The 27,739-nt window shown below is 37.1% G+C and overlaps 1 protein-coding gene across 9 annotated transcripts in view; it reads right to left on the bottom strand.

The window, feature by feature from the left end:
• Positions 1–27,739, bottom strand: part of LOC139984159 (calmodulin-regulated spectrin-associated protein 1-B-like) — a 57,674-nt gene that overhangs the window by 7,512 nt on the left and 22,423 nt on the right. For 2 of the 9 annotated variants that reach the window (XM_071997915.1, XM_071997914.1), the window contains exons 3-17: positions 26,904–27,008; positions 23,767–23,979; positions 20,430–20,515; positions 19,857–20,013; positions 15,586–15,727; positions 14,534–14,758; positions 13,093–13,240; positions 12,377–12,541; positions 8,596–11,212; positions 7,605–7,735; positions 7,019–7,115; positions 5,873–6,020; positions 5,510–5,578; positions 2,494–2,928; positions 539–657 (exon numbers count right to left, since the gene is read on the bottom strand). In XM_071997915.1, the coding sequence (XP_071854016.1) occupies positions 539–657; positions 2,494–2,928; positions 5,510–5,578; positions 5,873–6,020; positions 7,019–7,115; positions 7,605–7,735; positions 8,596–11,212; positions 12,377–12,541; positions 13,093–13,240; positions 14,534–14,758; positions 15,586–15,727; positions 19,857–20,013; positions 20,430–20,515; positions 23,767–23,979; positions 26,904–27,008 (4,857 nt within the window). The other 7 variants (XM_071997919.1, XM_071997918.1, XM_071997916.1 and 4 more) reach the window with 7 other exon arrangements.

The raw sequence follows: 27,739 nt of genomic DNA on the forward strand, positions 1-27,739 counted from the left end.
ACATTAATGTTATTATCACCTCCTGTACAGAATCAACAATGATACATTAATGTTTTTATCACCTCCTGTACAGAATCAACAATGATACATTAATGTTATTAACACCTGTACAGAATCAACAATGATACATTAATGTTATTAACACCTCCTGTACAGAATCAACAATGATACATCAATGTTATTAACACCTCCTGTACAGAATCAACAATGATACATCAATGTTATTAACAATATTAGCATATTAACATTACATGATATATAATACATCAGGATAGGTTCTGCATTCACCACTAGATTATTACAAGTTCCACCTGTCTGACCTGAGGATGCCACTGATGTCAAGTGTGTTGTTAAATTAATCTGTTGAAAGCAGTTTGCTGTATATGTGTAAATTATTGATGTTATCAGGTAGCAATAACAATCTAAGGCACTAACTTCATTCGTTAACTTTAACTTCAGATAATGAATAAATGTCAAAGCAGATAATTTGAGCCGTTGGTCATGATTACTTTGAATAAAATGATCAACTGCTGATTACCTCTAGTACTTTGTCTCTCTGAGGTGAGTTGGGTACACCAGCTAGGACACAGTGTGATATAGCATTACAGATGAGGTTCTTATTAGACCTGCCCGTGGGTTTCACGTACAGCTTAGGACCTGCAAGAAAGATATTAACAGAAGAAAACATTCAACAAGTACTCCCCCTTATGACATTACATCATCATCCATGCAACAGCTCATCTATTAGAAGCAGCTAGAGAATGCACATTATGGCCACATTGCTATTGATTAGTGCAGGCAAGGTAAGCAATATGAATAGAAACTACTGTGTTAATACTAAGCATACATAATGTACTCCAAAGGCAAGATATATTGCAGGTCTAAAACATCCTTCCTTAATATGTTTACATTCACTGACAAGAGGAGGCAGTTGTCCACCTTTATTCAAGTAACAAATGCAAAAATCTACCTTTTAGGCCCACCTGAACAGAGAATTACCATCCACTGCTGATGAAGACAGCAGAAGCAAGCACTGTTATACTTGGCATGCACAGTACATTGTTTCTTACTGACATTACATAGTACTTGATACCATACATTTCCTAATGCACTGTGCTGTATACCTCTCAAGTGTGTCAAATACTGTACCATTCTTTTACAAGCCCTCCCCAAATCACATCACCTCTCAAACTTGAAAAAGTAAATATTTCCTTACAATTGTAGTTGTAGGATTACAGAGTGATCAGTGGTGGTCCTCTTTCTTGATGATTCACACATACTATAAGATGTATCAAACATTTCAATCTGTGGGGACATCTTAGGATTTCATTTTTACAAAAGTTTTCCAATGAAGATAATAAAAGCTGTATTAATGAATGATCGAATAGAAACGCTGGTTAATGTAAATATACCAGTTTGAGGGCCTAATGATGGTTCTTTACTTCATTCATTAATGTCAATCTTGCTAGGATCCACAGTAAGTCTACTGTTAAACATAAGCATTGACCAATACAAATTATTAAAATCTAAACCCTTGTATTTCTATTGATGTATTAAAGCATCCAATGTTGTTAGTCTTCCATGCACTCAAGAGCCTGCTTATTACCACAGTTCCTTCAAGGCATAAAACTATGTGTGCACTATGCGTGCACTATGTGTGCACCAAACTTACAAGAACATGAGAGCGGGTCAAAGTGAATGTGTCTTGCATGATAGGTTACTTAAGTTAGTCAAATTGAAAGTATAAACATTGAGTTAGCATAAAGCAATGAATATTAGTTGTGGCCTGCTAGAGTGAGTATCTAGACAGGAAAAATGACAGTAACATGTAAAACAGCAAGCCAAACATGAACAGGAGCACACACAGACATATATGTATATAGGTAAGCAGGAAATACAACAAATTAAAAAGATATGTTTTATGCATCGAAAGTCAATGTATGTATTCTTACAATAGGGAGGATACTCTTGTCAGGTTAGTGAAGAATGGAAAATATATTCCTCTTGCTTCACTGAGATGATTTTATCAAGCTGAAAGTTTCATCAAACCAAGTAACAACACATTAATGTGCAAACTAGCAAACTGTAAGACAGAAGGATACAGATAGAACCCTCAGAGAGAGTGTGTGCTGATTCACTAACAGAAAAATGAGCTTGACTTAAAGGTGGTGTCTCAAATAGAGATTTAATATGGCTTTATAGTGTCACAGAAACTTTAGATAATCCTATGTACACACAGGCATGTTATCAGTTGAGATGAACACAACAGGGACTAATTTACATGATTTAGGGATATCCAATAAATACAAGTCTCAGATCTTAAACTGACAGTTTGAAGGAAAAAAAATACTATATGAGACACCATCAAACATAAAAATACAAGAAAACAGAGGAAAGAGAAAGCAAAGTGTGGGATTTTTTGACTAGTGAGGGTAGGATGGGAGGTTGAAGCTACACCAACAATAATGCTGCAGGCAACACCGATTCACCAACCGGTATACTCTGGAGTTCCTCCACCACCACTACCATTGCTTTCCTGTGACACCACGCTTTGCTCCCTTGCTATAGTATCTGAGGGTATGCTACTACCTGAGGTCTTGGCTAAACCGTCAGAATCATCACTCTTGAGACTCTCTGGCAGAGTATTAGATCTACGTCGTTGCATTTGAGGTGAGGGCGGTCTTGGTGAAGGAGATCGTCTCCCAGGTGAAGAACGGCCAGGGGAAGGAGGTCTTGTCCCCTTGAAAGATCCAGAGCGTTTTATAGGCTGTGGAATACTACCGTTAGAACCTTTGGAGGGTGAATCTGGAGAGAGGGTTGATTTGGGGGTCAAGCGAGGCCCCTGTCTATCTGGGAGGGCCTGAAAGGTCCTGTCAGCTTTGATCTTAGAGAATGCAGAGGAGGAGGAGGAGGAAGATGGTGTTGTGTCTGGAAAGAGAAATGAAGGTTAATGAAAGAGGAACATCCAAAAAGAAGGTGGAAATCAACAGCAAGCAGAAAAGAAAACAACAGATCACAATAGGAAATACATAGGTAAGTTGGCAATTGCTGACGGTATTCACATTGAGAAAATGTAACACATGAACTCCTCAAAACTTCCTTTGTGAACTGTCTACAGTTAAAAACAGTGTCTGTGTGGTTCTAAAAACAATAGGATATTTCAAAGGAATTCAGCAATCATAAAGGGAATATCAATACAAAATGATAAACATCACAAATCCAAATTGTCCACAGAGTATAAACAATAAAGCTGTTCAAGGAATCCTTCTTATTGAATCTTCTTTACATTCTTCTCAACGTCTCTAAGCTTGTTTCTTCTGCTTTAGTGCATATACGCACACAACAAAGGCAACTTAAGAGCCACATAACGTCAAGAAGCAATTAAAAACCAAGCTTACACCATTGCTTTCTCTACCTACTGATGTAAATTAATTAATATTGTGAATGCTTCTTGAAGTCGGTCTTTTACAAGATTTTGACAGACCTCAGTTCTGATCATAACAAAGAACACTTTGTTCAACCAACAGGAGTTTCCAAGCAACAAACACAAACCACTGTTTTATTGTCGCCAGTGTTAAGATTCTGTCACAGATTGTTCACGACTTTTCTTGGTTAATATTTCTGGAAATAAGATTTAAGCACAATCATAACAGTCAGATATCATAATACATTACAAAGATTTCTTCATTTTATAAATTTGAGACTTGGCCATTAAGGAACTGCCCACTAGAGTGAAGGTGTGGACTAGTAGGACAAAATGAACATAAGGATAAGATAATTATACTGTGTTAAGACACCTACACATAGAAGCCAAACAATAATACAAGAAAACAAACAGGACCAAATCTTGATATGTAGTTATCACTGATATCAATGGGCATAGAAGCCCAATTTAATTTGGGAGGGGTGGGGAGGGGGGCTGTAACAATTTCCCCGAATATTGTAACCAATATGGTAGGCGCATACTGGTGAGATCCCCCTCACCTTTAAAATTTGAATATGTTATAAGGAATGCCAACAGTGATATATATATATCAAAGCATTGTCTTGGACAGAGAAGGAAACCATGGCGTGCAAACTATGTCAAAACTCCAAAACATCAAATGTCGGATTAGTCAGGCAAGCTTAGAACGTTAGTCTAATTACCTGACACTGAGTTTTTTTACAGAACTTCTGACTCTCATAACACAAGACTATTGCAGGGTTTTATTGGGCAGTGCCCGAAACAATATCAGCATATTGCCTGAATTTTCACAGAAATATCTTGTTGAGAGCCGCATCACCCATCTCCCTTCCAACCTTCTAAGCCTACCCTTACATCCTGCCTCAGAATTTGGTGGAATATATTTTCATTTTGTTTTCATAGCATTATGCCCGTCCCCTCCCCCCCCTCCCCACCCAGGAAGTTCCATGTTTGTGCAGTCATACCATGCTACTTCAGATGACTCCAAGTAAATCTCTTCAGTCACAATCTAACTCTCACATAACATTCAACTATTCCAAACTTATAATTTACTCACATATCATTCAGCTTTCTTGTCCTTTCTGGTTTACCATACAGGATAGTGAACAAACAATAAACCAGCATGCTGATGCAAACAGGAACAGGCAACAAACTAGATCTTGAAGCAGTTACGAGGGACCATGCTAGGATGTAATCAAATCTAGTAGTTCATAGTCAAGTAGATCAGAACACACACACACACCCTAACACTGATATTTGTGGAGGTAATGGATAGACACCTATTTCTTACAAGCAATCCTTCAGAGGTGTTGAATGTTCTTGTGTCCACTTAAGGACAGGAAGATGACATGGTTGGAATCAAATGCTGATGGATTATTATCACTGAAAAAAATCACTATATCACTGAATGGAGAAAATGTAACTACACAGACTCAATGCCCACAACTGAATAGCAAGCAGTTATAAAATATCCGAGAGGCCACTGGATCCTGGGAGATTTAAACCAGAAACCACACATATATATATATATATATATATATATATATATATATATATAAATGAAAATCGTAATGAGTTGGAAATCAAGAACAGTGAAAAAACTTTCAGCCTCCACCTGGATTCGAACCACGGGCCTTCCGCTCTGTACGCAGACACCCTAACCACTAGGCTATGGACGCTGATTGTATGTCCAGAGGTTCGAAACCGGTAAGGAAGGTCGTAATTCCACTGTAGGCGTTTGTCACCTGTATCGAACAATACTAGTTCTGTTTTTGGTGACATATTTTGCCTTACTCTAGAGATCAACAGTCCACCAATATTTATATTTCCAATAATCTATAAAACTAACTGAGACAAGTCAATGTTATAATGTGAGCAACCACCTTGTGAGGGCGGTGTTTCCTGTGACAGTGTCTGTGCATCAATAGACTAATCAGTGTGAGTGTAACTGAGTCAGAACAACCAGTAGAGACAGTTAATCAGAAGAGAAGGGTGAATCAAAGGCAACAGATAGACAAACATCAAGCACAAATACAAAGGACCTACCACCTTCAGCATCTGCTTTAGTCTCAACAACCCCCTTTGACACAGTGGTATGATCTGACCTGTGGGTACCTGATTAGAGTCGGTAAGGAAGAACAGATATACGCTACAGTGTGTACAGGGATTCAGTTAAATGATTCATTTCTAGGAAGTGTTAGCTATCTATTCAGGCATGGAGGCTTTTATTTTTATTTACTTTTTCGGGAGGGGGAGGGATGGTGAAAGGAGAGGGGTGGCGTGGGTTGGTGTGGGGCGAGGAGCTGACTCGGTTATTGGGCGATGATTACTGGAAGTGGAAGGGTGCATAAATATATGTATATAACTGTGATCAGCCAATAAGGGTGACAAACTGTTGCTACTACTTACTGCTACCACTGTCTACTGTATCATGTCTGGCTGGAGCTGCTTCTCCACCACTCAAAACAGGGTGTTTGGCACTGCTAGAATCTGCTATCACACGCGACTTGGGCCGAGATTTAGACTTGGGTTTAGATGGTCTTTCTTGTTCTCCTTCCTATGAGGTGTAAAATGATAGCAAGACAAAGTTGAATACAACATACGTTATATTTAACATGCATGTATGTGTTGGGTGTCAGCAAACTAATAACCATGTGTCTAATAGATTTAACATGCATGTATGTGATGGGTGTCAGCAATCTAATAACCATGTGTCTAATAGATTTAACATGCATGTATGTGTTTAATATGTTTAATGTATGTGTCTAATAGATTTAACATGCATGTATGTGTTGGGTGTCAGCAAACTAATAACCATGTGTCTTATAGATTTAACATGCATGTATGTGTTGGGTGTCAGCAATCTAATAACCATGTGTCTAATAGATTTAACATGCATGTATGTGTTGGGTGTCAGCAATCTAATAACCATGTGTCTAATAGATTTAACATGTATGTAATGCTGGGTGTCAGCAATCTAATAACCATGTGTCTAATAGATTTAACATGCATGTATGTGTTGGGTGTCAGCAATCTAATAACCATGTGTCTAATAGATTTAACATGCATGTATGTGTTGGGTGTCAGCAATCTAATAACCATGTGTCTAATAGATTTAACATGCATGTATGTGTTGGGTGTCAGCAATCTAATAACCATGTGTCTAATAGATTTAACATGCATGTATGTGTTGGGTGTCAGCAATCTAATAACCATGTGTCTAATAGATTTAGATAATTGGTAGATGTAAACAAGGTACTTAATGGTTTCAGGGAAAACTGACAACTTAAAAATATTAGGAACCCAAAATGTTCCTTTAATGTTGATGTTATCATTCCCGACCCATTTTCTATCTTTTTTGTTTGTTAAAAGGGTCAATTAATTGGAAGAGTTTTCCACAAATGATGATACTGTTACTTATGTCAAAAGACATGATTTAAAATATGGTTGGTCTTGAAGAAACTCATCCAGCAAGGGGAGCATCTCACATGAACTTAACGAGTAATGGATGAGTATTCTACTCAGAGGAGAAGATTGCAAATCTTAAAGACCAACCTGTTCTCTCTTCTTCTTTTTGTGATACTCCTGCATAATCTGTTCTCGTCTTGCTTTCTCATCAGCTTTCTTCTGTTCCTGTTCTTCTTGTTTTCTCCTGAAGAGGGATACAAATCACCATATGAGCTATATATCTTATCTTACTCTGTGTAAAGATCAACAATATGAGGGACTATTGTCAAATGTAGGGGCAAAGGTGAATAAATTGGAAAGAAAAGAAAGACAACTTAGGTAAGACTGAAAAAACAGACATTTAGCAACATTATTCATGATTAATGAATTCATGAACAAAATCATGAGTGATGATCATGGAATTCATGACTGAATAAAACAAGTCAATATTCATGAGTAAATACTTGCAATTTATGAAGAACTCAGTTGGTACTTGAGACACCACCAAACCGAAATGTCCTGTAAATGTTAATTTTCACAATCACACAGGTGATATGTATACTTTCTCAATAAACTGCCTCCATTTTGAAACGGAACCTATGTGTGATTCTCAAGGGTGTTTGTGATTCTCAAGGGTGTTTGTGATTCTCAAAGGTGTTTGCTCCATCTCTATCATGTCACTGCTGCCTCTTACCTTCTTTCTTCTCTCTGTTTCTCCAATTCTTCTTCTCTTGCTGCTTTCTTCTTCCTCTCTTGTTCCTGCCTCTTCAGCTGAGCCTTAAGAAACACTTCTCTTCGTTTTGCCATCTCGTCATCTTTATGTTGCTGCATTAGGATTTAACAATACGTAGTCAACCGAGAAACAGATGTTAGTACTTGTGTAGATTCACACATTATCACGTCTGTTATCAAAAGCACACCTACCTGCAGAACACATTGTTTGTCATCAACAGATTCTCACTTACAATTGTCATGAGATTTTGTCACTGTGATATAGTGAAATAATAGTAAGGACTTACTTGTCTATACCGTGGCATCAAAAGTAATGTTGGAAAGATGTGAAACCTACGAACAGTTCATGATTCAGAACAAGTCAAGAAACTACAATACTGACCTCACTTAGGTTTACTTCGTGGAAGGAGGCCTCGGCTCTGACAGAGGGGTGACGGATGGCCCGAAGCACTTTAGGACTCTAGAAACCCGGTGGCTAGAGTGCTTGTGAGCTAAACAGCAGAGTCACCGGGTGGGGTGTATATGCTCCTGGCTCCTAAAAAGAAATCTGGCCAGGGTACCCTTCCACCCCTCCCCCTCCCAAATATTCTCTTACTCTTCAAAAAAATGGAAATGAAGGTGCTTGTCTTATTCACATTCCCTCCATCCTTTCCTATAGATTAGTGTAGATCAGTAGCAATTCCCCCATACAGTTAGTCGATACCCCAAATGTTATAAAACATCAACATTCTGCAGGATCAGGTCACACTAATTGACTTCACTCTTTATGTGTTATAGTTCATCAGTTTATCATACACTGCAGTCCTCTTTCATCATAACACTTATAGTTTATCATGTATTTACTCTTATACAATCATAATAGTGTTATAGTTCATCAGTTTATCATACACTGCACAGTCCTCTTTCATCATAACACTGTTGTAGGTCAATCGTTTATCATAGATAACACTCACCTCTGCCATCTCAACCACAAAACCAACTGGTTTATCCTCACTTTCTGACTGTTCTTCCAGTTTAGCTCCATCAACCTCTGTGGTTTGGTCCCTCCCAGTTGGGTGGTCCCTCCCAGCTGGGTGGTCCCTCCCAGCTGGCTGGTCCCTCCCAGCTGGCTGGTCCCGTTTGGGTGGTTCATTCCTCACAGGGTGTTGCTGTTTGACAGGGACCTCATCAGACACAGCATCTTTTGATTCTGGTACTGGAACAGTTTTAGCTTTCAGTTTTGGTTTAGGTGGAACCTTCTTATCAGGACTAAGGTTAATTTCCATGTACATTTGCTTCTTATCAGCCTGTGAATTATCAGCCACTTCAGAATCTACAACCTCTGTGTTCTCACTTTCTACAGCTACTGATAATGTTTTAGCAAAGTTATTATTTACATTACCACTGTTTTCTATACTTGGTTCTGTCATGTTTGTTGATTGTTCGATCCAGCTGGACCTTGAATTCCTAAACTCTTCTTGGTTTTGCACAATTGGACCAATCGGGCGTGGGCTAAGCTTTTGCATCAGCTGTGGCTGCTCACTTGTTTTGCTTTGAACTAAGAAATCATTTGAGTCTTGCTGAGCGTGATTTTCATTTGATTCTTGATGGTCTGCGTCACCAGATCTTGATGTTTTCATCTGTTCTTGCTGTACAGAGAGTCGTGTAATCTGGCTCTGTAGTTCTGTTAAGTTTGCATTTAGCTTTTCTATAGAGGCATTGTATTCATCATGCGTTAGCTGTGGTGAATGAGACCCAGCACTAGAGGTGGGGCTTCCTGATCGGTTACTTCCAGAATCGGTTGCAGATCGACCTGACTGTGATGAATCTGAGAATGCTTTCAGGTCGTCTTTTAAACGGAACTGCTGCTTTTCCTTCTGGGCACTGATATCTGCAAAAGTTATCTTTGTGGTTACGGGATGAATGTCTCTAGCTGGGGTCCTCTGAGGGTCAGCTATATGTCTACTTGGTACCATGTAAGGATCTTCTGGGACTTTCTTCTGGGTGACACACTGCAAGAAAGCTTCCTTGCTGACCTTTATCCTCTGTTTGTACCACTGCCTCTCTAACTTACGTTTCTCATGGTCTATATGACGTCTCTTCTTCTCCAATTGCATTCTAATCTGAGCCAGCTCTGACAGTGGGGGTTCCACCTGGACCTCTGGATCTAGGTTAATAGTGTTAGAAGTGGCTTTAGTGTTGGCAAGCCATGTTATCATGTGGTCATTTTCATTATTTGTGATTTGTTCATGCAAGTTGATATTTTCAGGGGTAACACTGGCAAGGTCATTAACAGTAAGTAATTCTTGTGTTTCATGCGGACTGGAGGGTCCATTAGATACGCTCTCTGTCTGAGCTACTTTAGATTCAGATTCCAATAACTCTGCATGCAGTTTAGTTGATTCATTACTCTGAGTACATGCAGTACTATTAGACAAGGGATTACTATCCATTGAGCCATTGAGCCTACCTTCACTAGTCTCATCCATTAGTGTCTGAGGCATATTATAGTCTGAAAGATAAAATTGTTGTGGAGAATGTGAGCTAGCATGCAGGGGCAATGCAGAGTCAGAAGCAACAGAAAAATGACCAGGCGACGATGACGACATGTTTGGTTTCAAATTAGAGGTGACATGCGCAGAACGAGACACAGATAAAGCAGGGTTGGAGACAAATTGCATATTAGAAGGATGGTGGAGGTCCTTGTGGTGCCCTATGTCTTGCTGGGGTGGCACCTCCTTTTCCTTGAAGGAAGCCATAACAATCGGTATTCCTGCCTGATGTGCAGATTCCTCATCATATAGTCTATCTGACAGGACAAAACTCTTGCCAGTTTGACTGGCATTCTCCTCAGGTTCATGGCTAACAAAGAAAGCTTCACCATGCTTTGTTTTCGTGATATTAGGAGACCCTTCTGAGGTCTTCTGTTGGAATGCTTGGTTGGCCCACTTCTTGCGGGCCTGTTGCTTCTGTTCTTGTTCATATATATCAATGACTGTTTCCCCACTTTGTGGGGTGGATGAACCTAAGCTTTCTGGTGTACTACTTGATGGCTGTTCTTTATCTTTGTAGAGCTTCTGCTCCCATGAGATCATACCACTGGGATCTACTTTCTTGGCTTGGCTTTTATTTTCACCCCTTTCAAATGTTTTTGTAACACTACTGGACTGTTCTTTGGATGGTCTTCCAGGTGACGGCATTAACCTGTCCCTGGGACTATTTCCTGCACTCCTAGAAGGCTTATCTGCGAGTGCAAGATCTAATCGCATCCTCTTCTTCATGTCAGCACTCTGAGAGGTAATGCCAGCAGGAGGTAGATCAACAGGATGGAAACCACCTCCATTCTGATCACGACGAGGACTGAGTCTAGAGGTCAATGCAGCTACTTCTGAGTCATCACCATAAGGATGGTTGGATGATGCAAGACCACCTTCCCAGTTGGATCTGTTGGAAACCAAGTAAGTCTCCTGGCTGTGAGCTACACCCTGATCCCCAGAGAACACTTGACTGTCACCAACATCACTGTCAATGCTAACATTGGCCAGTAGGCTCTGGGCATTCTTCTTCCTCACAACAGGTACATGTGATGATCTGAAAGAAGAGCCAAAGAGAAAGACAACTAATGGGATGATCATCATTAATGTTATCATCAATAAGCATTATAATCAACAGTAGGACAAACAGCTTGCCAAGGTACAACGAAGTTGCAATCACCATCTTATAAGTATGCAAACCATATAATGATGGAAAAGGCAATGATATGTACAGAGACTTACCAGGTTACAAAAAAATAAACCTACTATGGTCACAGGATGCTAATCATGATATGCATTGCTAATTACATCCCATCACAAATACATACAAATCTCCCAAGACCTTTGTTGCCTCTTATAGCATATACCTGTATAGACCGTTATATTGATACTTGTTGAAATCTGGACACTGCCAGGCTGGGACAGGTTTCTCTGGACTAAGATCCTCCAGTGATGTAGACCTTCTAAGGTCCTTATCCTGATAAGCCGGAAGATTACCTTCTACGACCATACTACTTCTCTTATAGCATATACCTGTATAGACAGTTATATTGATACCTGTTGATATCTGGACACTGCCAGGCTGGGACAGGTTTGTCTGGACTAAGATCCTCCAGTGATGTAGACCTTCTAAGGTTCTTATCCTGATAAGCGGGAAGATTACCTTCTATGACCATACTACTTCTCTTATAACATATACCTATATAGACGGTTATATTGATACCTGTTGATGTCTGGACACTGCCAGGCTGGGACAGGTTTGTCTGGACTAAGATCCTCCAGTGTTGTAGACCTTCTAAGGTTCTTATCCTGATAAGCCGGAAGATTACCTTCTACGACCATACTACTTCTCTTATAGCATATACCTGTATAGACAGTTATATTGATACCTGTTGATATCTGGACACTGCCAGGCTGGGACAGGTTTGTCTGGACTAAGATCCTCCAGTGATGTAGACCTTCTAAGGTTCTTATCCTGATAAGCAGGAAGATTACCTTCTATGACCATACTACTTCTCTTATAACATATACCTATATAGACCGTTATATTGATACCTGTTGATGTCTGGACTCTGCCAGGCCGGGACAGGTTTGTCTGGACTAAGATCCTCCAGTGATATAGACCTTCTAATGTTCTTATCCTGATAAGCAGGAAGATTTCCTTCGATGACCATACTACTTCTCTTATAGCATATACCTATTTAGACCGTTATATTGATACCTGTTGATATCTGGACTCTGCCAGGCTGGGACAGGTTTGTCTGGACTAAGATCCTCCAGTGATGTAGACCTTCTAAGGTCCTTATCCTGATAAGCCGGAAGATTACCTTCTATGACCATACTACTTCTCTTCTGCTTCCTGCTTGGCAGGAGTCTCTGTTGTGAACTGAAGAAGAGAGAGACAGATGCTGACCTAATCCATTCTGAACATCCACCTTCAGACATTAAACATTCTTATTGGCCAAGCAACATTTACAAAATACAAAATACATTTGCAAGATCTCATATGGAAGTTGGAAATGTGTTTGTTATTTTACAATGGTTTTTGTTAACTTTTCTTATACTGAACTCTTTAAAACTGAAGCTTCCATTAGAAGTTTTCGCGTTTACATGCATTGCTAACTCTATTTCGATACAGTATCTTGAATTTGTTTGTACATTCATTGAGTCACAAATCATGTAGTAGTCTGCAAATCAGCACATAGCAATACATTCCTAACAACCCAGATTTGTTGACACAAGCTTACATATTTAATAGCTGTAGGCCAAACCTATGAACATAGTATGTGATAATTTTCAGTCCCATGTGACCAGAACACATAACTATTTATGCCAATAGAAATACAAATCCTTAATGGTTTGATTCATCTATAGAGCATCCATATATTTACATTGAGCTTGACTTTAATTACAGATATCTTTGTCTAATTGACTTACCCAGGACTGGAGGATGATGATGATGACCTAATGTCAAAGTGGGATGACCGAGGATCAGCAGCCTGCAGGTGAAAGCTCCTCTTGGTTGCCTGGCTGATAGGTAAGCTAATATGTGATAACTCAGAGCTCATATCTGCTTGATGTACTCCTGTAAACCAAAAGAAGTTTATGCTTAAATCATTACTGAGGTTGATTGCTATTTGAGGCCTTATGTTCCTCCGTCCATCTGTGAGGTAATAGAGATACTTGTGGTAAAGACAAAACCTACCATCATCAAATAATCAAACTTTACAAATGTCCTGTTAAGTATCAAATGTATGATATAATGGTACTTTAATATCTTAAATAAAGACTGATGGCCCACTACATGTTTAAAGAAATAACAAAGACTGTATTCAATTGTGTAGTTAACTCTCACCCTTAACCTTTATCCCTTATTTGTATATCCGAAATGCTAAGACGATATAGGAATGATGCCCTTTATTTTTGTAACAATAGTTAATCTTTATGTTCACTCATGCATGTTCGTTGTCTGCGAACACTTGCTCGCTGTTGGAGAAGGCTTGTTGAGTTGGCCACGAGCTGTTACAAGGAAGAACTTTGATTAAATACTTGTGTTGTACATAGTACTTTGATTAAATATATGTTACACACTGTTCTAGTGTTGTACATAGTACTATGATTAAATATATGTTACACACTGTTCCAGTGTTGTACATAGTACTATGATTAAATATATGTTACGCACTGTTCCAGTGTTGTACATAGTACTATGATTAAATATATGTTACGCACTGTTCCAGTGTTGTACATAGTACTTTGATTAAATATATGATACACACTGTTCCAGTGTTGTACATAGTACTATGATTAAATATATGTTACGCACTGTTCCAGTGTTGTACACAGTACTTTGATTAAATATATGTTGCGCACGGTATACATTTTTGTATCCTTCCGAACTCTACATTTACCGTAATCTGCCTCGCTTACAGTACCATTAGGGAGTGAAATCGTTAAATTTAACATCCTGACCGCAGGTTTATGTTATCTGATGGCGCTCCATGGTGAACAAATAATTCTGAATGGCAGGCTACATTGAAATTCAAATGGTGATGCTGCTTGGAAGTGTTGCCAGTTGTTTTGCTTTGGGGTTTCATTGGACAGATATTACTGATCTCTTGGATACAACATCCTCTGCTAATCTCACATTGATATTAATGAACAGGGAGAACATAGCTCCCTTCAGCTAATAAATTTTCTCACAATTCAAGATGATATTTTGATATGTGACAGATTTGTGAAATGTTAAGACATTGACTCCAGGGCAAAAATCACTTTCTGAGAAGCAATTCCTACCTGCAGTTTGACAGAGCATTCTGATTGATAGATTACAAACAAAAATTAAGAATGGTAATGTTAAAAATGAAATAATTATTACCATGGTATTGTCCATTTGTAAGATTGTCTGGCCTAGATAGCTCAAATGTGTAGAATAGCTCTGCACAGAAGGCCAGCAAACTAGGTTTGATAGAGTGATGGGTGTACAGTAGGTCCTCTAGCTGGAAGTGGAATGTTTCCGGCAGGTGCTCCTGGAAGAAACCTCTTAACAGCTGCAGGTTGTGTAGAGAATCCGCAAAGGACATGTTCTCCCGTAAGACAATATCTAACATTAAGAAACACACAGTAAATCAATAACAGGTCTGTATCCTGACTAGACCATTATAATATTCAGAAATAAACAAATTAATTCCCAGTATCAGGTTTGCTACCTTTGAAGTGAAACATTATTTAAGTCTAATGTAATTGTAAGAATTAATTTATGTAAGACCATCTTAACATTAAGAAGGAAACACTGTATCCCAGTATAAGGTGTCCATCCTGTAGAGTGAAATGTTATCCAAACTTTACTAGTAATATTCAATTAAATGAAAGTCCATTATGGATGTGCTGATATTGTTGCTTAGAGGTTTTTCTAACTGACATGCCTTGGTTGTAATGCTCCAAACCCTCACAAAAGTTATCAGAGTTCAGTCATCTTAGCCAACAATTACACATGTTTACCTCAATCAGCTGCAACATACCTTATTTTCATCATTGCTAAGTGAAGCCAGCTATATCTAAGTAAACTTAAAATCAGATGTTTATCTGAAAACAGGAAGCTACACAGTTCTACTATCAACCTATTATTATTAATCATGGAGGGGAACATTATTAAACAACTCTAAGGGTCTTCTAATTCTTTAAGGTGGATGGAACCTTGTCTTTAACCAATACAAGCGGTGGATGGAACCTTGTCTTTAACCAATACAAGCGGTGGATGGAACCTTGTCTTTAACCAATACAAGCGGTGGATGGAACCTTGTCTTTAACCAATACAAGCGATGTGTGTGGATCTAAATTAAAAAGTGGGTAATTAGGGGGAAAAGATCCATAATTGAATTAATAATGAAGGTTTGAATACCATTAAACACTAACAGAGATAATGCTTACCACCAAACTTTAGCAGATGAGGGCAGTAGTTGTGTATAAGAAGAGCAAGACAACATCCATCACTGAGGTCTTTCATGAAGTCTTCCAGTACTGGGATGAATGGCAGCTTCTTTAATTGCAGCTGGTCTCTCCTCATCCTCACCTGATAGCATAGATAAAGGGATCAATCATGTGATTACCATGTTCAACAATTAACACAGGAGATAGGACCAATCATGTAATTACCATGTTCAACAGTTAACAGAGGAGATAGGAACAATGATGTAATTACCATGTTCAACAGTTAACAGAGGAAATAGGAAGAATCATGTAATTAACATGTTCAACAGTTAACAGAGGAGATAGGACGAATCATGTGATTAACATGTTCAACAGTTAACAGAGGAAATAGGACGAATCATGTAATTAACATGTTCAACAGTTAACAGAGGAAATAGGAAGAATCATGTAATTAACATGTTCAACAGTTAACAGAGGAGATAGGACAAATCATGTGATTACCATGTTCAACAGTTAACAGAGGAAATAGGAAGAATCATGTAATTACCATGTTCAACAGTTAACAGAGGAGATAGGAACAATGATGTAATTAACATGTTCAACAGTTAACAGAGGAAATAGGACGAATCATGTAATTACCATGTTCAACAGTTAACAGAGAAATAGGAAGAATCATGTAATTAACATGTTCAACAGTTAACAGAGGAGATAAGAACAATGATGTAATTACCATGTTCAACAGTTAACAGAGGAGATAGGAAGAATCATGTAATTAACATGTTCAACAGTTAACAGAGGAAATAGGAAGAATCATGTAATTAACATGTTCAACAGTTAACAGAGGAAATAGGAAGAATCATGTAATTAACATGTTCAACAGTTAACAGAGGAGATAGGAAGAATCATGTAATTAACATGTTCAACAGTTAACAGAGGAAATAGGAAGAATCATGTAATTAACATGTTCAACAGTTAACAGAGGAAATAGGAAGAATCATGTAATTAACATGTTCAACAGTTAACAGAGGAGATAAGAACAATGATGTAATTACCATGTTCAACAGTTAACAGAGGAGATAGGAAGAATCATGTAATTAACATGTTCAACAGTTAACAGAGGAAATAGGAAGAATCATGTAATTAACATGTTCAACAGTTAACAGAGGAGATAGGAAGAATCATGTAATTAACATGTTCAACAGTTAACAGAGGAAATAGGAAGAATCATGTAATTAACATGTTCAACAGTTAACAGAGGAAATAGGAAGAATCATGTAATTAACATGTTCAACAGTTAACAGAGGAAATAGGACGAATCATGTAATTAACATGTTCAATAGTTAACAGAGGAGATAGGAAGAATCATGTAATTAACATGTTCAACAGTTAACAGAGGAAATAGGAAGAATCATGTAATTAACATGTTCAACAGTTAACAGAGGAGATAAGAACAATGATGTAATTACCATGTTCAACAGTTAACAGAGGAGATAAGAACAATCATGTAATTACCATGTTCAACAGTTAAGAGAGGAAATAGGACGAATCATGTAATTAACATGTTCAACAGTTAACAGAGGAAATAGGAAGAATCATGTAATTAACATGTTCAACAGTTAACAGAGGAGATAAGAACAATGATGTAATTACCATGTTCAACAGTTAACAGAGGAAATAGGACGAATCATGTAATTACCATGTTCAACAGTTAACAGAGGAAATAGGAAGAATCATGTAATTAACATGTTCAACAGTTAACAGAGGAGATAAGAACAATGATGTAATTACCATGTTCAACAGTTAACAGAGGAGATAAGAACAATGATGTAATTACCATGTTCAACAGTTAACAGAGGAGATAGGAAGAATCATGTAATTAACATGTTCAACAGTTAACAGAGGAAATAGGAAGAATCATGTAATTAACATGTTCAACAGTTAACAGAGGAAATAGGAAGAATCATGTAATTAACATGTTCAACAGTTAACAGAGGAAATAGGACGAATCATGTAATTAACATGTTCAACAGTTAACAGAGGAGATAGGAAGAATCATGTAATTAACATGTTCAACAGTTAACAGAGGAGATAAGAACAATGATGTAATTACCATGTTCAACAGTTAACAGAGGAGATAAGAACAATCATGTAATTACCATGTTCAACAGTTAAGAGAGGAAATAGGACGAATCATGTAATTAACATGTTCAACAGTTAACAGAGGAAATAGGAAGAATCATGTAATTAACATGTTCAACAGTTAACAGAGGAGATAAGAACAATGATGTAATTACCATGTTCAACAGTTAACAGAGGAAATAGGACGAATCATGTAATTACCATGTTCAACAGTTAACAGAGGAAATAGGAAGAATCATGTAATTAACATGTTCAACAGTTAACAGAGGAGATAAGAACAATGATGTAATTACCATGTTCAACAGTTAACAGAGGAGATAAGAACAATGATGTAATTACCATGTTCAACAGTTAACAGAGGAGATAGGAAGAATCATGTAATTAACATGTTCAACAGTTAACAGAGGAAATAGGAAGAATCATGTAATTAACATGTTCAACAGTTAACAGAGGAAATAGGAAGAATCATGTAATTAACATGTTCAACAGTTAACAGAGGAAATAGGACGAATCATGTAATTAACATGTTCAACAGTTAACAGAGGAGATAGGAAGAATCATGTAATTAACATGTTCAACAGTTAACAGAGGAGATAAGAACAATGATGTAATTACCATGTTCAACAGTTAAAAGAGGAGATAAGAACAATCATGTAATTACCATGTTCAACAGTTAAGAGAGGAAATAGGACGAATCATGTAATTAACATGTTCAACAGTTAACAGAGGAAATAGGAAGAATCATGTAATTAACATGTTCAACAGTTAACAGAGGAGATAAGAACAATGATGTAATTACCATGTTCAACAGTTAACAGAGGAAATAGGACGAATCATGTAATTACCATGTTCAACAGTTAACAGAGGAAATAGGAAGAATCATGTAATTAACATGTTCAACAGTTAACAGAGGAGATAAGAACATTCATGTAATTAACATGTTCAACAGTTAACAGAGGAAATAGGAAGAATCATGTAATTAACATGTTCAACAGTTAACACAGGAAATAGGACGAATCATGTAATTAACATGTTCAACAGTTAACAGAGGAGATAGGAACAATGATGTTATTACCATGTTAAATATTTAACATAGAAGAAGGAATCAATGATGTAATTACCATAATAACCAATTTTAATATACAAAGCCTTCACCAAGAGACATCTAAAATTGCTACAGTGAAACAACAATACATTAACTTTGTACTTTGAACCAATTTAATAAATTTCTTAACCCATTTCACAGTAAACCTCAATGCATGCACAAAGTAAGGGAAATTATCCAAGCTTTGACTATTTCGACTCAAGGCCTTTACGAGTATATTTCTTTTCTATTTTTAGCTGAATCTGATCATCAATGAAATCACATAGTTGTGGGATTGAACTTAACCACTAATCAAAATCAGAAGGATCATCATTTCAAGAAAGAACGTTAGCATCGCAAAGTTACTGTTTGACATTCTACTACTAATTTTTTTTGAGATTATTAAAATAGAGCCAGGGTGCTGACCCTCTCAGTGGTTTCTTACTGTAAATCCAGTATTACTTAGCGCCAAGAGGGAAAAGAATTGCTAAACACCAATTTTGGCCACACTCCCAAACAGAACCTGTTATAATCCTCATTTAATTGAAACAGGGATATTGTCAAACTGTTACTATAGTTCAAATTTTAAATATATTAGATATATTCAAGGACAACCTGAATTGATACCCACAAGACATTTTCATGAGGATACTAAATTTTGAATTTTAGTGATCAGAGAAATTCTTGAAGTCTTATGCTCCTAAAGAATCCATCAGGGGATAAAAAAAATGCATCTTTTGAAGATGATTCAGACTTATCTGAAATAAATTGACATATGTAGAGTAACTTTGCAACTAAAACAGACTTCAAAGTTGCTCTGAACTTGATACCAGACTCCAAGATTCAGAGAAAGATAGGGTTCCTGAAAACTATCAGTTACTTCAGCACACCAAAGTGATTTGGCACAGACTTTAGAGCTATGCAAAAAATAGTTAAGATTGAAGGATATTCAAATTCTGTGTGAATACTATAAATGGTTCAGTCAGAATGATGCAGCAGTTAGTACCTACAACTTCCAACCATTGCTGTATAACCAGGAGCTACTCACTGTTTGCTGGGCAGATTGAACAAGCTGATCCTGTTTCAGTTTCCTCTCCCTCTCTAAGGTATGTTTCAAAGATAAACAAACTTTATTGATCCAAAACAAAAGGGCATCCTCCTGGTCAAATGGAAGTTCACTGGAAGCATTAAAGGTTGCAATTTGCCTTCAGATAGAGAAAAATGAACAATTATCACAATACAAATTAAAACAATATAACACAATATCAATTAAAACAGGAAAACTTATAGAAAACACAACTATGTATTAAGATAAATGCAAGGCTTTGATAATGTTATTCAGGGTTACCATGAGATCTGGGCTGGACTTTGTACCAGCATTAGAGATTACTTTCTCACCAAGCAGTAGATGGAGAGTTTGTGTAAATTTACTGAATTGTCAAAACGAATTAGGTATGGGGGATAATGTAACATAATATACAGAGCAACTTTAGGAAGCTCCTAACTACTGCAAAGCTACAAACACAGTCTACATGAGGTTTCCATGCAGATCCAGCTGTGTTTGCTTTACATCCTTACAGGGTTTTCGGATTGATAATGCATATAAAAATAATGGACTAACCTGACGGCTTTAACCACAGCCTCCACTGAGACCACCTCCACTGTATAAGCCTTCATGATGGCATCAATCATGGCCTGGTGAGAACTCTGAAAGAAAATAAAAACTACGCATCAAACTACCTGACAAACAACATTCATCAATGATATAAAATAGCAATGATGACAGAACATAGCAATGATGACAAAACATAGCAATGATGACATAACATCAATAACATAACATAGCATCTATGACATAACATAGCATCAATGACATATAACACAGCATCAATGACATAACACAGCTCCAATGAGAAACAAAACATCAATAACATAACATATTAAACATACTGTAGCATCAATGACATATAACACAGCTTCAATGCGAAAATATAGCATCTATTACATAACACAGCATCAATGAGAAAACATAGCATCTATGACATATATACAGTACAACAGCATCAATGAGAAATTTTGTGAAGAAATCGTTGAACATATAGCATCAATGACACCACATAGGAACAGTGGAACAGTACTACAGAAAGGTTCATCATTTCTGTTATTTAAAGTTGTAGATGGAATTATCCCCAAATGCAGAAAGTTAATGAGGTTGATGAGTTTTTAATACTCTAAAACAAGTGATCGATTTATAGTGTTCTATGTTCCAAAATAGTGGCCAGCTCAGTTCTATCCTGAGCCTATACAGTATGTCTCAGTGTGGTAATATGAAGAGTGCTATGTACAATTTATTGGTTCAGGAGTGTTTAGTCCTATTAATGCTAACAATCAGCTCATATCTATAGGCTTCATCACACAAGCTTACTGGAAGGTGCATTGGAATGCTAAGATTGCTTAGTAAATATTGACAGTATCATCTGCCTGGGTTATGCCCATTTCTATAGAATTAGTTGCTTTACTGATCTACAGATAATCACACTAGCATTCTTCTAGCTGTAAGAACTGTCAACAAATTAAAAATATTCATGCCATTAACTTTCATGTACATGGACAAACATCTATGAGTTGCTGTCCTAAGTTCAGGATTTCCTCAAAATTACAATAACTGTAGAATCACAATAATTGCAGATGTCTGTTTCTCTCTTCAACAGCAACCGTGTATCAAGTCATACATGTGTGAATTGGACTGGTAACCACAGAAAGACGAGGGTGAGCGCTGTCAAATCTGCTCAGACGAGAAAACGCACACTCTCTCTCTGAATCACCTTCTTCCACTGGTTGTGACAGTTAAAGGAACGAAACCGCTACAACAAAGACATTTTCATTACATGTACCCTGAGGCTGTGCCTATCAATAGAGGGCAGACTATATCCAAGGATATTAAATACCTGCACCTCCCAAGGTATGCCCTTGAACAGACTGAGCATTGTCTTCTTAGCCACACTGACTTATCATAATAAACTTTATTCATACCACTTTCAATGTGAAATAGAACAAAGTTCTATCAATGTAAAACTTTTGGATTTGCATTGCACTGTTAAGGTGTTTGTGCACAAAACACCTATCTACATTGCGAGGAAATTTGATGATGTTAAAAAGTTAACTTATGGCCCTCTATCTCCTGATTTTGTAATCTCCTCTCCATCAAAAATGACCCTCCCCCTCCCAACCCCCCCCCCATCTTTAATACTGATATAAAGTGAAAGAAGACAAAAGTTACAAGAGGAGTATAAACATTACAACAAACCTACAGTACATTTATACAGACTATATTCCATCACAGGCTTTCCACATTTGTACTCACTCCCAGGAGTAACTATTTAGGCATGTTATAATATAAGCCCACATGGTTTTATTTCAATGAGTACCTTCACTTCTGGGAAATCTGTAATATTGTGACAAAAGGATATATATTTGATACCACTTCCTGGTGTCAGTGTGCTGTATCACTCCTGCTATAGTATTACACAGTCTGTGAACTTTTGTAAAACTGTAGTTTACAACAACTGTAGAGTCAAAAGTACACAAAGGTACACACACTGTACAGTGAAGAGAATGATCTGCAGTACTTTATCTCTATGACAACATACTGTACTGATGGCATCTTTCAATACATAGTAGTAGCACTAATCCATCAAAAGTAACAGTTTAAATCTGGGGTGGGCAACCTACTGTACGGCCCGCGGGCCACATGCTGCCCGCCAGTGATTTGTTTGTGGCCCGTGAGATGTCTCAAGAAAAAGAAAAAATATCAATCTATTTTACATCATCACAATAAACGAGCTAGCTGCTTAGAATTTATCGGCACTAATGATGCTGTCAGGTAGGCCTTTTATCCCCATTTATTATCAACTGTACTGTATTGACATTATGTTTTTGTGAATACAGATTAAGTACACACACCTATTGCTTGAAAGTCCTCGGACTCAAAGGTTATCAACAGCAGGTCGTTGGTTAGGTGCGGCCCAGTCAATTTTCACTCCTTATATCTGGCCAATTCATTCAAAAAGGTTGCCAACCCCTGGTTTAAATGAATTATCTGATCTACACTTAATACGTAAATGGTCATATATAAGTGACTTGTGTGAGATACTTCAATTCTGGACGCATGGTTAGAAGAGATATATATATTTCACTTTATTGGAGTTACTGCTGATAAGACAAGGGTCAGAGATAGCTACTAAATTATTCACAATACATGCCATTATCAATGAGTTCCTCCTGCCATCACATACACTACCATCAGTACAGACTGCCCATAATAACAATGGCAGGACTAGTCACAACTATACTCCCATGATTGAAGAAGAGCCCTCATTACTCATACTGTAAATATGTCTGGATGTTGCCATGGCAATGATAGTTTTGTGATACAGACAGCAGATTACCAGCATGAGGTACCCTTTGTCTGGTTCAAAATGCTGGTACTGGATAATACAGACATATCATGACCCAGGTAACATACTTGCAGTAGAGTATAAACAAAGTTATAGATGTTTACATAAAATATGACATTTGAGTACTTCAATCTACCTGTATGATGAGCCTTTGTTTACTGATCCCTTTAGATGTGATTAATGGATAATAAAGACTGCTTCCTTGCCTCAATCTTTTTACAACAAAATGTAAATCCACAATGTAACAGAATTCAAAAGTCTACAAGAAAACCAAGGATTAACAAGAGCTTCTGAAAGGGTACATAAAGTGCAATACAATACATCATCTGGTTTTCATGGCCACAAAGTTAATTGCATGAATCACTAAATGTTCACATGGCAAACAAAGTTCTCTGAAGTTAAGCATGACATAAACATGATTTCAGAAGCAACATTGAGTCAAATATGATCAATAGTACAGAAACCACTTGAAGAAATTGACCTAAAAGGAACGAAAGTTACCAGTTTGATTCGTTGGGTCTGCATAAGGTTAACCTCGGATACTGGCTCACCACAGTCCAATATGTAGATCCCTTTCCGGGACAGGGCCTGGATAACAGATCCATGGCCCCTCCAGGGGTGAATAGTAGGTTGAAAAATGTTATTGCAAGCCAAGCTGTAGAGCTCACCAGATGTCAACTGATATATCACAGAGGGTTTCAGGTTATCATGGCCCTGTAGATCAAATTTAAAAATATCAAATCTAATTTACAAGTTACTAAAACCAAAATGTATGAGTTACATGACGACAAGATTTACATTTGCCTATGAGGTTACAGTAGAGGGTCTTCCTCTCCATTACTGCATTTTATTGTCAGTTCTGATCAAATTTAGAACGTAACGCAGATGGAGAGCTATGTATTTGAGATGAAAAGTATGAGTACTTCTCTTCAGGAAAAATGTTAACATTAATGTTGCTCTTATGATGTTGTCATGTGTTGACTCATGCTTTACGGTTACCCATGGATTTCAATGTGCAAACTATCATAACACATCACAAATGTTTCCTTTAATTGTAGATTAGAGACAGGTAACAGAGGAGTGAAGTAACTACCAAACTCTCAGGGAAACATTACCCAAGCACAAATGCATGTGATCTGAGACAACACAAGATATATATACAATATGTATACAAGTGTTGATTGGTTTCCCCCTCCCCCCTTCCCCCCCCCCCTCCCCATTGATGATGGCAATACCATGGCAATACAATAGACATGGCAATACCATGAAACATTGGTTCACATGTTGTATTCATTGTAATAATGTGTTTAATGAACTTTAATCACTTTAATGACATCTCAACAAGGTATATTTAGAACAACAAATATGATATGGTTTCTTAATGGAAGGGGTGAAAAGGATCTTAGGAAAATACACACACACAGAACTAACATTCATGATAGAAAAATTTCTCCAAACTTGTGTTTAATTTCAACAAGAAATTTATGAAAATTGTTGAGAAGATGTACAGAAGCAACAAGAAAGTCTTAAACAGTTCACTAACAATACTATATACACACAGGTCATCAATGCAGTTATATTTAAAAACTCAAACAGCAACCAACTCTGACATCTAGATCTAGCTGTAATGCTCTGGAAGAAGCTGGACAAATTTTAAAACTGGGTCTAGAACTTGTCAATGACATTTGAATTATTAAAACAAAAGCCCAGTTATTAATTTATATTCAAGCTATCAATTGTACTGTACAAAACATAATTTGTTTTCTGTTACTTGATTTTTCTTCCTTTCATCCTTACATCATCAAAAATGTTTTATATCCAGTCTTGATTGTGAATTTTGAGTTTTTTTTACAAAGAAAGAAGGCCTCAAACGCAATATATACTCTAAATTTACATGGAAGTTTTCATAGGAATTCTGTGAGAAGACATGAACCTGAGAAGCCCTCCGTTGACCTTTCAGCTCTACCAAAAAGTGATAAGAAGCTTGTTCATTTACAAACCAGAAAACAAAAACGTTTAGTGGTTACGAGCCTATACATATTCATTGTGTGGTAAGCCATATGTGTTAATATGCATGAAGTTGTGCACACCAAAATGAAGATTATCTATTGACTAATTAATGCTGTAACATATAAAGAAAGGTATCAGGAATCAGTTTTCATGTTGACAAAGCATCACCCACTTAATTCACAGGTAAGGATTTTACAATACAGTCCTAGGGCATCTATCTACTAAGTATGACACTGATTCAACTTGTGGTTGGTGAGATATTGTTTTTACAAGAGCTCTGTTTCTGACTATTTACCATTAAGTCCCACTAACTCATGAATATTAATAAGGTCAAACTTGTTTTTGCAGAGAGCATATACTTACTTTGTAGTTACATCACCATACCAAGTATGGACTAAATCAGACTTACTGTTGAAGAGATATTGACATTTTAAAATGTTACGTTAAGTCCGGCCCACTCAGTAATATCCATGAAATGGGACCCTCAAACAATAGGGTACATCTACACATCAAGGGGCATCTACCTACCCAGAATGACATGGATTCAACTTGTTGGTCTTGAGATATCATGTTTACAAGCTTTCACTGTGATAACACTCTAGCCACAACCATCCATGAATAATATTAAGATTGAATTTCTTAATTATATGACCATGTACCTACAGTAGATGTCAACTGACATCACCATACCACATATGAAATAAGCAGATCTATATACAATTGAAGAGACATGGCTGTTATAAGAATTTTATGTTAAGCCCCGCCCACTCATCAATATGCAGAGTATTGGGAACCAAAAACAATAGGGTACATCTACACATCATGGGGGACTACTGTAACTACCAATCATGACATTGACTCAACTTATGCTTCTTGAGATAATGTGTTTACAAGCCTGCCCTCATATACAAACACGCCCATACACGCCCACACACACGCACACACCAGCACGATTGCAAAGGTTGCTGAGCCTATGGCATAGTAACCAAAAAGGATACAATTCATGAAGTTTATCTCATGTATTCTTCTTGAGCTTATAAGCAAAGACATCACACATATCATGCACACACGAACATTATCATGTAGATTCCCATTAGCCCACTTACAACATATAAATTGGAGTACAATTTGGTATTGTCATTAACTGGGGAGGTAATTACTCATATATTTCAACTTTTCTGGGTTAGAAGAGATAATATCAACATTGCTACCATGTAGTTCAGATCTGGTGTAAAGGAAGTAAAATACTGTTTACACTTGCAGAGCACACATAATGATGACAACTGTCTTCAACAGATAACTTTGTCAACCAGACAGGTTCTTCACTTTCAGCCATAAGGAATTGGGGCACACCCAAAGTCTCTCAAATTTTACATTTCGGGTGGGAAAGGAAAAAAAAATTAAGGGTAAAGTAAAAGTAGAGATGGTAGTAAAAGATATTTAATGGTTGCGCGATGATCATAATTTCATTGTTTTCAATATTCATGAATTTCAATGTTCTCAAAAATAGCCCCAATTCCTAAATGCTCAATCACATGGTATAATATACATATCCTAAAAAGTAAGAACAGTTTTTTTTTTAAGTTGCATAATAGAACAAAGACAGGTTACTAGGTCTAAAATCTTACCGTTTCATCTCTGAAGAATGGACGGAGTAATTCCTCTGGGACATCAGTTTCCAAACTTTGATAAGCCTTAAAGGCTAGCCATTGAAGCGAAACTTTCAACTTAGCCTGCAATGGGAATATCATAATTAAGAAAGACTGAATTATGTACTCAGTTTAGCATGTTTATGATAATAACAAGAGATTTAAAGGAAGTGAATTTTGCTCATATTGCTACAAGATACTTTAATGTCTGAAGCAGAGGCATTAATTTTCTATATAGTTTGATGGACCTCAAACACACACATACGTATGCACACATACACACACTGTGACACACATATACTTTTTGTACACATCAACACTGCCATGCATGTATTTGAGAAAAACATACACTGTATACAACATAATGTTTACAGAGATGTCATATGGAAGTACTTTATTTGAATCAGTGTGGCAATGACTCCCAGAGAATCTCATGAAAACATACACCAGACTTAAAGAGTCGATCCAACACATGGCCAAGTTTGTCATTAATGTTGCTGAAAACATTAATTCTACTCCAGAGAAAGATAAGACCATGTAGGTACTTTATTATATGTCAATCTGTAAATATTTGTAATTGAAATCACAGGCCTGTCAGAATTTTAATTCATAATATTGACGCTGTATCAAATAGCTTTTACTGGTACATAAAGTCATCATATTGTCTGTTTTGACTAAATCCCTGACCACTTTTCTTAATTATTTACTCTTCATGGTTCTCATCTAATCTTTGTGATTTCTTTCACAGCTGGCAAATGACATGAAGTACAATTGTTTTAACCTTTCAATAGCTGTCAATATAAGGATAGATAAAT

The sequence above is a fragment of the Apostichopus japonicus genome, chromosome 17, assembly GCF_037975245.1.
Source record: "Apostichopus japonicus isolate 1M-3 chromosome 17, ASM3797524v1, whole genome shotgun sequence".
Classification (NCBI taxonomy): Eukaryota; Metazoa; Echinodermata; class Holothuroidea; order Aspidochirotida; family Stichopodidae; genus Apostichopus; species Apostichopus japonicus.